At 44.8% G+C, this 12,879-nt stretch overlaps 1 protein-coding gene across 1 annotated transcript in view; it reads right to left on the reverse strand.

Annotated features, from left to right (window-relative positions):
* TMC3 (transmembrane channel like 3) overlaps positions 1–12,879 on the reverse strand; it is a 56,313-nt gene that overhangs the window by 19,952 nt on the left and 23,482 nt on the right. Inside the window, exons 6-8 of the mRNA XM_075273377.1 lie at positions 6,012–6,110; positions 4,901–5,043; positions 1,485–1,632 (exon numbers count right to left, since the gene is read on the reverse strand). Coding sequence (XP_075129478.1) covers positions 1,485–1,632; positions 4,901–5,043; positions 6,012–6,110 — 390 coding nt within the window. The remainder of the gene's footprint in view (positions 1–1,484; positions 1,633–4,900; positions 5,044–6,011; positions 6,111–12,879) is intronic.

Below are 12,879 nucleotides of genomic sequence, written 5' to 3' on the forward strand. Positions count from 1 at the left end.
ATCAGAATAATAACTACAGAAATTAAAAACTTATGCACTTTGTGCAGATCACTACATACAGCTGTGTTTTGCGTGTTTCCCAAGAACAAAAGTTGGTCTTAAAGGGCAGAAAAGTGCTTCACTCATATACCGCATATACCCGAGTATAAGCCGAATTTTTAAGCACAGCTTTTGTGCTGAAAAAGCCCCCCTCAGCTTATACTCGAGTTAAGCAAGAATTTATTTATTTATTTATTTATTTATTTATTTATTTTTTGGGGGGGGGGGCGGTGTCTATGACCAGCCGCAATAGTAATGTATAGAATGTCCTATAGAATAGTGAAAAAAAAGAGAAGCTTTAAAAAATATAATAAAAAAAATAAAATAAATAAAAGTTCTAAATCCCTCCTTTCCCTAGAATACATATAAAAGTAGAAAATGACTGTTATACACATACACATTAGGTATCCATGTGTCTGAATGTGCCCGGTCTACTGAATATAGGGTATCTGCAGTGCTCCTCTTCTGTCAGGAAGGGGTTAATAGGAGCACTGCAGATACCCTATATTCAGCCAGGCTGAATTGCACATGGCGGAAAAAAACACAGTCCTCAAGCTCGGGTAAGGGGCAGGCAGACAACCAAAACACCCCCTCCCCATTCCCAGCACCCAGCAACTACTGCACCCAAAAACCATTTTAATCTTTGAAATTTTCCAGTAGCTGCTGCATTTCCCCCCTAGGCTTATACTCGAGTCAATAAGTTTTCCCAGTTTTTTTGTGGTAAAATTAAGGGGGTCGGCTTATACTCAGGTCGGCTTATGCTCGAGTATATACGTATATCCTTTAGAAAAGGGGTAAATTTGGTTTATGTTTAGACTGTCTAGTCTACCTTTACACCACATATTAATTGGCTTAGTTATTTGGTGTGTGGTGTCACAATGTAGGTCTCATCCACATCCACTTCCAATTATCCTTAACTCTTTCACTTGAACTTACTCCCCTTTTCATACAAGTCATGCCTCACTCTAAAAATGTCTAAAATATTTGATAAATGTAGCACAATTTATGTTAGGCCAGGGCTCCACATGGCAGAAACCCCGCAGAAAAAAATGCAGCATTTTACAGTCCCTGCATAGTGGATGGCATTCTAAAGAATCCCATCTGCACCGTGCAGAAAAATCTTTGGAGTGGACACGCTGCGATATCAAAAAGCTGTTGCGGTTTTGGAAATCGCAGCATGTCAGTTATACCTACAGAAAGACTGACAGTTTACCTATAGCTATAATGGAAGCAGAAAGTCCGCAGAGGACTTTTCCCAATGCGCATTTTTTGCTATAGCCCGCTACATGGGGCCTTAGCCTTATACAGGTTTGCAAATGACACCAGCATTCTTGCACATTTTGCTTAATATATTTTTCCCACTGTATACACCAAAAAAGTACAATTGGTAAAGTTTTTTTTAGCGAACATTAGGAAATGATTGAAATTTTCGATGAAGCACTCACTCTAATGCTATTGACTATGGCGGCAGTTTTGCTCTCGGCGGCTTCTGGATTCCCAATGAGATAATCCCATGCACAGAAGATTCTCCAGCAGAATGTGTAGTTTTCATCTGAAGCGCTGGCCAAGCTCAGCCTTGAATTCTTTGCCATTCTGAGGAGTTGATAAATAATCATATTATGGCAGCTATTTAACCATTGAAGATAAGCTCTAACCTGCAGCATTACTTCATATGGAGATTACTAGACAAGTTGAGTGAATGATTTTAAGGGGTATATTTATGTAAAGAAAAATTATCTGTATTCAGTGTTTGTAAATTAGATGAATCGCTTCAGCATCAAGTTCACTATCTTAGCTATTAGCCATATTCATTATTTATTTAACTGTTTTGTACTTTTTAACTTTTATTTGTTTTCTTTAAAAAGTTTTTTAAAATCCATAAATTTAAAACCTTCATTTGTCCATTTTTCTTGGGAATTTTACACGCTGTTCCTAGAACCCTGAATTACAAACCTGCTTAGAAACCGTAAGAAATGTCTGACTAGTTATCTTAGTAGCCCATGAGTTTACATGTACCGATGAGTTTTTGTAGGTTTCATAGCAATATTACACACCATGATGTTTACACTTGACAGGCTAAAGGGTGATAAAAAATTTTTTTTAATTGTCACAATGATTGTGATCACTTTTACATTTAACCTTTATATACTAACATTTAGAATGAAAGTGTATGGTATCACAGTAAAATCTAATGTGATCATAGTCATATTACTCTAGGCTCACACTAGCATTGTAGACAGACTGCTAAAACTCGAGGTCGGTGGACCCCATTGACTATAATGGGATCCTTTAGGTGTGCATTGTTTTGAAGCTAAAACCAGTGGAGGATAAAGTCCTCCGACAATCTTTGGGGGACTCTGCATTGGAGACTCCGGTGCATAGAGTGGGGCAAAAAAGTATTTAGTCAGTCACCAATAGTGCAAGTTCCACGACTTAAAAAGATGAGAGGCGTCTGTAATTTACATCATAGGTAGACCTCAACTATGAGAGACAAAATGAGAAAAAAAATCCAGAAAATCACATAGTCTGATTTTGTAAGAATTTATTTGCAAATTATGGTGGAAAATAAGTATTTGGTCAGTAACAAAATTTCATCTCAATACTTTGTTATATCCTTTGTTGGCAATGACAGAGGTCAAACGTTTTCTGTAAGTCTTCACAAGGTTGGCACACACTGTTGTTGGTATGTTGGCCCATTCCTCCATGCAGATCTCCTCTAGAGCAGTGATGTTTTGGGGCTGTCGCTTGGCAACACGGACTTTCAACTCCCTCCAAAGGTTTTCGATAGGGTTGAGATCTGGAGACTGGCTAGGCCACTCCAGGACTTTGAAATGCTTCTTACAAAGCCACTCCTTCGTTGCCCTGGCGGTGTGCTTTGGATCATTGTCATGTTGAAAGACCCAGCCACATTTCATCTTCAATGCCCTTGCTGATGGAAGGAGGTTTGCACTCAAAATCTCACGATACATGGCCCCATTCATTCTTTCATGTACCCGGATCAGTCGTCCTGGCCCCTTTGCAGAGAAACAGCCCCAAAGCATGATGTTTCCACCCCCATGCTTTACAGTAGGTATGGTGTTTGATGGATGCAACTCAGTATTCTTTTTCCTCCAAACACGAAAAGTTGTGTTTCTACCAAACAGTTCCAGTTTGGTTTCATCAGACCATAGGACATTCTCCCAATACTCTTCTGGATCATCCAAATGCTCTCTAGCAAACTTCAGATGGGCCCGGACATGTACTGGCTTAAGCAGTGGGACACGTCTGGCACTGCAGGATCTGAGTCCCTGGCAGCGTAGTGTGTTACTGATGGTAGGCTTTGTTACATTGGTCCCAGCTCTCTGCAGTTCATTCACTAGGTCCCCCCGCGTGGTTCTGAGATTTTTGCTCACTGTTCTTGTGATCATTTTGACCCCACGGGGTGAGATTTTGCGTGGAGCCCCAGATCGAGGGAGATTATCAGTGGTCTTGTATGTCGTCTATTTTATAATTATTGCTCCCACAGTCGATTTCTTCAATCCAAGCTGGTTGCCTATTGCAGATTCAGTCTTCCCAGCCTGGTGCACGGCTACAATTTTGTTTCTGGTGTCCTTTGACAGCTCTTTGGTCTTCACCATAGTGGAGTTTGGAGTCTGACTGTTTGAGGGTGTGCACAGGTGTCTTTTTATACTGATAACAAGTTTAAACAGGTGCCATTACTACAGGTAATGAGTGGAGGAAAGAGGAGACTCTTAAAGAAGAAGCTACAGGTCTATGAGAGCCAGAAATCTTGATTGTTTGTAGGTGACCAAATACTTATTTTCCACCATAATTTGCAAATAAATTCTTACAAAATCAGACAATGTGATTTTCTGGATTTGTTTTCTCATTTTGTCTCTCATAGTTGAGGACTACCTATGATGTAAATTACAGATGCCTCTCATCTTTTTAAGTGGTGGAACTTGCACTATTGGTGACTGACTAAATACTTTTTTGCCCCACTGTATATGAATGTAGTCTTACATAGATTCACGATAAATTCTACGCAAAACCAGCAAATACACAAGTAAGTGTATAGCTTATTTATCTTTTTAGGCCACATGTTACAGAAAAACTACATTTCAAGAGTGGACTTAGCAGAAGGGAGAAGAACAAGTCATTCCTATTCCTTTGGAAGTCACTCTGGGCTTGTCTAAAAGAAAAAATTGCAGCAAAATCTGCAACACAAAATGCAACCTTTCCACAATGTGTGGCCTCAGCCTTAAATAGTGTTATAGTGGATACAGTATTAGTTTTAGTAAATATGCTTTACGTAAAAACCATATAAAATGTAATATGAATCACAAAGCTGAACAGAGTAGAATAATGGGGCAGATTTACTCATACTGCCTAGTGCAAACTAAGGGTCCTTTCACACGGAGGAAATTGTGAGAAATTTGGTTGGAATTTCAGCCTCCCATTGACTTCAATGGGTTCCTTTTTCTGCTAGACAGATAAATCTGTCACATTATTAGACTGTTTGGTCTAACTTTACACCTCCTATTAGACAACATATTCTCATGAGATGCATCATAACTTGGAACACTTTTTGGGACTTGGTGTCACGTCCACTTGCCTTGAAGCCACATCCTTTCCCCTGCAATTCATAAAAGTGTCAGAAAAGTGTCTGAAGCACTTTATAAATGTGCCTCAAAGCTTGTTAGGTTTTTTTTGGTACACATTACACCAGAATTCTGCCATACCCCAATGTGCTGTGACATGAATTAACAAAAATGTAGTCTAGTTCACTTGTGCTCATCTCCTTTACTGTTAGATTCTTGATGGACCTACGGATTATGACATATAATATCATAAAGGAATTATATACTTAGTAGTAAATTACTTTCTGAGAAGTGTGATAAAGCTGTAGGCAAAAACTGCCATTCCAACAAGAAAGTATGCCAATGGCAAGCGGTACCCGGCTCGTCCTATTTTTCTTTCTCGTCCATAGTAGCCATAAAATAGCACAGAGTATTGGAGGTAACCCTATGAAAAGAGACAAAAGTTAAACAGCAAGCAGTGTTTACATATTATTTACAAGAAATTGACATTGACAAGAAGGTCAGGGAGCATAAGTGACTGCTGCTCCATTCCTACTCCTCAATGTGGTCATGTGATAAGGAGTTATTCAATCCTCCTATCCTAGTGATCATGGGGATCCCAGGGGTGGGATTGTGGTGTCAGATAGTATTTAATTTCAATAACTTTGTAACTAAAGAGCTTTTTAATACTGTTATCCAGATGCTGAATATAAATGTAATGTTATACAATGTAAACAATGGAGGCTATGACTCTGCTTGCCATGGATATCAGGAGGACAAGTATACTGTATATGCATCTGTCTACATATAAATATATTTTCTACTCATTTTTAACACACAAATAATATGCTATATTTTGTTTTTAAGTATTTTTTGCACATATTTTTAAAGCAAAAACATTAATAAAAGAAACCAAATTGTAACTGCAATCTTTGGGTATAGCCAAGTGTAGAGCAAGAGCGATAGATAGATAGATAGATAGATAGATAGATAGATAGATAGATAGATAGGAGATATATAGATAGATAGATAGATAGATAGATAGATAGATAGATAGATAGATAGGAGATAGATAGATAGATAGGAGATAGATAGATAGATAGATAGATAGATAGATAGATAGGAGATATATAGATAGATAGATAGGAGATAGATAGATAGATAGATAGATAGATAGATAGATAGATAGATAGGTCCCTAGAATTATACTTTAAGTGATCCAAGAACTCATTTCATGCATGTGACATTTTTGTGTATATGTCATTCTTGGTCTTCTTGGCCAGAGTCCAACAACTAATGGAGATCATTTACAATGAAAAGGCAGTGTCAACTAATGAAATGGTCACTCAGTGTATAGTATATGAGCTGCATCTCCTATGCAATGGTAGATGATAAAAACATATAGAGCCTTGCCCCCAGTGACCAGATGGTATTGAGGTCCTGTGCTGAAGGAAACTCCTTATCAGGGATTTTCTTGTTGACGGTGCTTCCAAATGGAGCTCCTGCTAGAATCTGAAATGAGAAAGAAAGATGTAAGGATAGATACTACAGTGATAGCAATTATCTGTTATATCTGTTTAAATATTTTATAATATACATTTACTCTTTCTACTATAAAAATTCACTGAACTACATCTATTTGTGTAAAGACTTTAGCTAAGTTAAGTTTAGCTAAGTCCCTATTCACATCTGCGTTCGAGTTTCCGTTCGGGGAGTTTGCTTGTGGACCCCTGAGCGGAAACCTATAAGCATTAAAAAGCGGTTACCTGGGAATCCCGCAGACCCCATAGACTATAATGGGGTCAGTGTGGTTTCTGCTCGGTTTCTGCACAAAACTTGTAGAGAGAAAAGTCCTGCAAGCAGCACTTTACTCTCCACACGATGCGTGCTGAAACCACACGGCCCCATTATAGGCTATGGGTTCCATGTGGTTTCTTTAGGTAATCGCTTTTTAATTAGAGATGAGCGAACACTAAAATGTTCGAGGTTCGAAATTCGATTCGAACAGCCGCTCAATGTTCGTGTGTTCGAACGGGTTTCGAACCCCATTATAGTCTATGGGGAACAGATACTCGTTAAGGGGGAAACCCAAATCCGTGTCTGGAGGGTCACCAAGTCCACTATGACACCCCAGGAAATGATGCCAACACCTCTGGAATGACACTGGGACAGCAGGGGAAGCATGTCTGGGGGCATCTAACACACCAAAGACCCTCTATTACCCCAACATCACAGCCTAACAACTACACACTTTACACACTCAATACCACCTCTCTGACAGTAGGAAAACACCTTGAAACATGTGTATTTGGCACTTGCAGTGAGGAGAGCTTGTCACCAGCAGTGAATTTGGCCCTTGTAGTAAGTTGAGGTTGGCACCAACATTTGTTTTGAAAATCAGGGTGGATTGAGCCTCTAACCAGCAGAGTTTGGGCAAATTCATGGTGGAGGGAGCCTCTAAACACCCCAGTTTGGACCAATTCATGGTGGAGGGAGCCTCTAACCAGCCCAGTTTGGGCAAATTCATGGTGGAGGGAGCCTCTAAAAACCCCAGTTTGGACCAATTCATGGTGGAGGGAGCCTCTAACCAGCCCAGTTTGGGCAAATTCATGGTGGAGGGAGCCTCTAAAAAACCCAGTTTGGACCAATTCATGGTGGAGGGAGCCTCTAACCAGCCCAGTTTGGGCAAATTCATGGTGGAGGGAGCCTCTAACCAGCCCAGTTTGGACCAATTAATGGTGGAGGGAGCCTCTAACCAGCCCAGTTTGGACCAATTAATGGTGGAGGGAGCCTCTAACCACCCCAGTTTGGACCAATTCATGGTGGAGGGAGCCTCTAAACAGCCCAGTTTGGGCAAATTCATGGTGGAGGGAGCCTCTAAAAAACCCAGTTTGGACCAATTCATGGTGGAGGGAGCCTCTAACCAGCCCAGTTTGGACCAATTAATGGTGGAGGGAGCCTCTAAACAGCCAAGTTTGGACCAATTCATGGTGGAGGGAGCCTCTAAAAACCCCAGTTTGGACCAATTCATGGTGGAGGGAGCCTCTAACCAGCCCAGTTTGGGCAAATTCATGGTGGAGGAAGCCTCTAAACAGCCCAGTTTGGGCAAATTCATGGTGGAGGGAGCCTCTAACCAGCCCAGTTTGGACCAATTAATGGTGGAGGGAGCCTCTAACCAGCCCAGTTTGGACCAATTAATGGTGGAGGGAGCCTCTAACCAGCCCAGTTTGGACCAATTAATGGTGGAGGGAGCCTCTAACCACCCCAGTTTGGACCAATTCATGGTGGAGGGAGCCTCTAACCAGCCCAGTTTGGACCAATTCATGGTGGAGGGAGCCTCTAAAAAACCCAGTTTGGACCAATTCATGGTGGAGGGAGCCTCTAAACAGCCCAGTTTGGGCAAATTCATGGTGGAGGGAGCCTCTAAAAAACCCAGTTTGGACCAATTCATGGTGGAGGGAGCCTCTAACCAGCCCAGTTTGGACCAATTAATGGTGGAGGGAGCCTCTAAACAGCCAAGTTTGGACCAATTCATGGTGGAGGGAGCCTCTAAAAACCCCAGTTTGGACCAATTCATGGTGGAGGGAGCCTCTAACCAGCCCAGTTTGGACCAATTAATGGTGGAGGGAGCCTCTAACCAGCCCAGTTTGGACCAATTAATGGTGGAGGGAGCCTCTAACCACCCCAGTTTGGACCAATTCATGGTGGAGGGAGCCTCTAAACAGCCAAGTTTGGACCAATTCATGGTGAAGGGAGCCTCTAAAAACCCGTTTGGACCAATTCATGGTGGAGGGAGCCTCTAACCAGCCCAGTTTGGGCAAATTCATGGTGGAGGGAGCCTCTAAACAGCCCAGTTTGGGCAAATTCATGGTGGAGGGAGCCTCTAACCAGCCCAGTTTGGACCAATTAATGGTGGAGGGAGCCTCTAACCAGCCCAGTTTGGACCAATTAATGGTGGAGGGAGCCTCTAACCACCCCAGTTTGGACCAATTCATGGTGGAGGGAGCCTCTAAACAGCCAAGTTTGGACCAATTCATGGTGGAGGGAGCCTCTAAAAACCCCAGTTTGGACCAATTCATGGTGGAGGGAGCCTCTAACCAGCCCAGTTTGGACCAATTAATGGTGGAGGGAGCCTCTAAACAGCCAAGTTTTGGGAAATTCATGGTGGAGGGAGCCTCTAACCAGCCCAGTTTGGACCAATTCATGGTGGAGGGAGCCTCTAAACAGCCCAGTTTGGGCAAATTCATGGTGGAGGGAGCCTCTAAAAAACCCAGTTTGGACCAATTCATGGTGGAGGGAGCCTCTAACCAGCCCAGTTTGGACCAATTAATGGTGGAGGGAGCCTCTAACCAGCCCAGTTTGGACCAATTAATGGTGGAGGGAGCCTCTAACCACCCCAGTTTGGACCAATTCATGGTGGAGGGAGCCTCTAAACAGCCAAGTTTGGACCAATTCATGGTAGAGGGAGCCTCTAAAAACCCCAGTTTGGACCAATTCATGGTGGAGGGAGCCTCTAACCAGCCCAGTTTGGGCAAATTCATGGTGGAGGGAGCCTCTAAACAGCCCAGTTTGGGCAAATTCATGGTGGAGGGAGCCTCTAACCAGCCCAGTTTGGACCAATTAATGGTGGAGGGAGCCTCTAACCAGCCCAGTTTGGACCAATTAATGGTGGAGGGAGCCTCTAACCACCCCAGTTTGGACCAATTCATGGTGGAGGGAGCCTCTAAACAGCCAAGTTTGGACCAATTCATGGTGGAGGGAGCCTCTAAAAACCCCAGTTTGGACCAATTCATGGTGGAGGGAGCCTCTAACCAGCCCAGTTTGGACCAATTAATGGTGGAGGGAGCCTCTAAACAGCCAAGTTTTGGGAAATTCATGGTGGAGGGAGCCTCTAACCAGCCCAGTTTGGACCAATTCATGGTGGAGGGAGCCTCTAAACAGCCCAGTTTGGGCAAATTCATGGTGGAGGGAGCCTCTAAAAAACCCAGTTTGGACCAATTCATGGTGGAGGGAGCCTCTAACCAGCCCAGTTTGGACCAATTAATGGTGGAGGGAGCCTCTAACCAGCCCAGTTTGGACCAATTAATGGTGGAGGGAGCCTCTAACCAGCCCAGTTTGGACCAATTAATGGTGGAGGGAGCCTCTAACCAGCCCAGTTTGGACCAATTAATGGTGGAGGGAGCCTCTAACCACCCCAGTTTGGACCAATTCATGGTGGAGGGAGCCTCTAACCAGCCCAGTTTGGACCAATTCATGGTGGAGGGAGCCTCTAAAAAACCCAGTTTGGACCAATTCATGGTGGAGGGAGCCTCTAAACAGCCCAGTTTGGGCAAATTCATGGTGGAGGGAGCCTCTAAAAAACCCAGTTTGGACCAATTCATGGTGGAGGGAGCCTCTAACCAGCCCAGTTTGGACCAATTAATGGTGGAGGGAGCCTCTAAACAGCCAAGTTTGGACCAATTCATGGTGGAGGGAGCCTCTAAAAACCCCAGTTTGGACCAATTCATGGTGGAGGGAGCCTCTAACCAGCCCAGTTTGGACCAATTAATGGTGGAGGGAGCCTCTAACCAGCCCAGTTTGGACCAATTAATGGTGGAGGGAGCCTCTAACCACCCCAGTTTGGACCAATTCATGGTGGAGGGAGCCTCTAAACAGCCAAGTTTGGACCAATTCATGGTGAAGGGAGCCTCTAAAAACCCGTTTGGACCAATTCATGGTGGAGGGAGCCTCTAACCAGCCCAGTTTGGGCAAATTCATGGTGGAGGGAGCCTCTAAACAGCCCAGTTTGGGCAAATTCATGGTGGAGGGAGCCTCTAACCAGCCCAGTTTGGACCAATTAATGGTGGAGGGAGCCTCTAACCAGCCCAGTTTGGACCAATTAATGGTGGAGGGAGCCTCTAACCACCCCAGTTTGGACCAATTCATGGTGGAGGGAGCCTCTAAACAGCCAAGTTTGGACCAATTCATGGTGGAGGGAGCCTCTAAAAACCCCAGTTTGGACCAATTCATGGTGGAGGGAGCCTCTAACCAGCCCAGTTTGGACCAATTAATGGTGGAGGGAGCCTCTAAACAGCCAAGTTTTGGGAAATTCATGGTGGAGGGAGCCTCTAACCAGCCCAGTTTGGACCAATTCATGGTGGAGGGAGCCTCTAAACAGCCCAGTTTGGGCAAATTCATGGTGGAGGGAGCCTCTAAAAAACCCAGTTTGGACCAATTCATGGTGGAGGGAGCCTCTAACCAGCCCAGTTTGGACCAATTAATGGTGGAGGGAGCCTCTAACCAGCCCAGTTTGGACCAATTAATGGTGGAGGGAGCCTCTAACCACCCCAGTTTGGACCAATTCATGGTGGAGGGAGCCTCTAAACAGCCAAGTTTGGACCAATTCATGGTGGAGGGAGCCTCTAAAAACCCCAGTTTGGACCAATTCATGGTGGAGGGAGCCTCTAACCAGCCCAGTTTGGGCAAATTCATGGTGGAGGGAGCCTCTAAACAGCCCAGTTTGGGCAAATTCATGGTGGAGGGAGCCTCTAACCAGCCCAGTTTGGACCAATTAATGGTGGAGGGAGCCTCTAACCAGCCCAGTTTGGACCAATTAATGGTGGAGGGAGCCTCTAACCACCCCAGTTTGGACCAATTCATGGTGGAGGGAGCCTCTAAACAGCCAAGTTTGGACCAATTCATGGTGGAGGGAGCCTCTAAAAACCCCAGTTTGGACCAATTCATGGTGGAGGGAGCCTCTAACCAGCCCAGTTTGGACCAATTAATGGTGGAGGGAGCCTCTAAACAGCCAAGTTTTGGGAAATTCATGGTGGAGGGAGCCTCTAACCAGCCCAGTTTGGACCAATTCATGGTGGAGGGAGCCTCTAAACAGCCCAGTTTGGGCAAATTCATGGTGGAGGGAGCCTCTAAAAAACCCAGTTTGGACCAATTCATGGTGGAGGGAGCCTCTAACCAGCCCAGTTTGGACCAATTAATGGTGGAGGGAGCCTCTAACCAGCCCAGTTTGGACCAATTAATGGTGGAGGGAGCCTCTAACCACCCCAGTTTGGACCAATTCATGGTGGAGGGAGCCTCTAAACAGCCAAGTTTGGACCAATTCATGGTGGAGGGAGCCTCTAAAAACCCCAGTTTGGACCAATTCATGGTGGAGGGAGCCTCTAACCAGCCCAGTTTGGGCAAATTCATGGTGGAGGGAGCCTCTAAACAGCCCAGTTTGGGCAAATTCATGGTGGAGGGAGCCTCTAAAAAACCCAGTTTGGACCAATTCATGGTGGAGGGAGCCTCTAAACAGCCAAGTTTGGACCAATTCATGGTGAAGGGAGCCTCTAAAAACCCGTTTGGACCAATTCATGGTGGAGGGAGCCTCTAACCAGCCCAGTTTGGGCAAATTCATGGTGGAGGGAGCCTCTAAACAGCCCAGTTTGGGCAAATTCATGGTGGAGGGAGCCTCTAACCAGCCCAGTTTGGACCAATTAATGGTGGAGGGAGCCTCTAACCAGCCCAGTATGGACCAATTAATGGTGGAGGGAGCCTCTAACCACCCCAGTTTGGACCAATTCATGGTGGAGGGAGCCTCTAAACAGCCAAGTTTGGACCAATTCATGGTGGAGGGAGCCTCTAAAAACCCCAGTTTGGACCAATTCATGGTGGAGGGAGCCTCTAACCAGCCCAGTTTGGACCAATTAATGGTGGAGGGAGCCTCTAAACAGCCAAGTTTTGGGAAATTCATGGTGGAGGGAGCCTCTAACCAGCCCAGTTTGGACCAATTCATGGTGGAGGGAGCCTCTAAACAGCCCAGTTTGGGCAAATTCATGGTGGAGGGAGCCTCTAAAAAACCCAGTTTGGACCAATTCATGGTGGAGGGAGCCTCTAACCAGCCCAGTTTGGACCAATTAATGGTGGAGGGAGCCTCTAACCAGCCCAGTTTGGACCAATTAATGGTGGAGGGAGCCTCTAACCACCCCAGTTTGGACCAATTCATGGTGGAGGGAGCCTCTAAACAGCCAAGTTTGGACCAATTCATGGTGGAGGGAGCCTCTAAAAACCCCAGTTTGGACCAATTCATGGTGGAGGGAGCCTCTAACCAGCCCAGTTTGGGCAAATTCATGGTGGAGGGAGCCTCTAAACAGCCCAGTTTGGGCAAATTCATGGTGGAAGGAGCCTCTAACCAGCAGAGTTGTGGGAAAGCAGGGTGGAGGGAGCCTCTAACCAGCCCAGTTTGGACCAATTAATGGTGGAGGGAGCCTCTAACCAGCCCAGTTTGGACCAATTCATGGTGGAG

The sequence above is a fragment of the Leptodactylus fuscus genome, chromosome 5, assembly GCF_031893055.1.
Source record: "Leptodactylus fuscus isolate aLepFus1 chromosome 5, aLepFus1.hap2, whole genome shotgun sequence".
NCBI classification, from domain to species: domain Eukaryota; kingdom Metazoa; phylum Chordata; class Amphibia; order Anura; family Leptodactylidae; genus Leptodactylus; species Leptodactylus fuscus.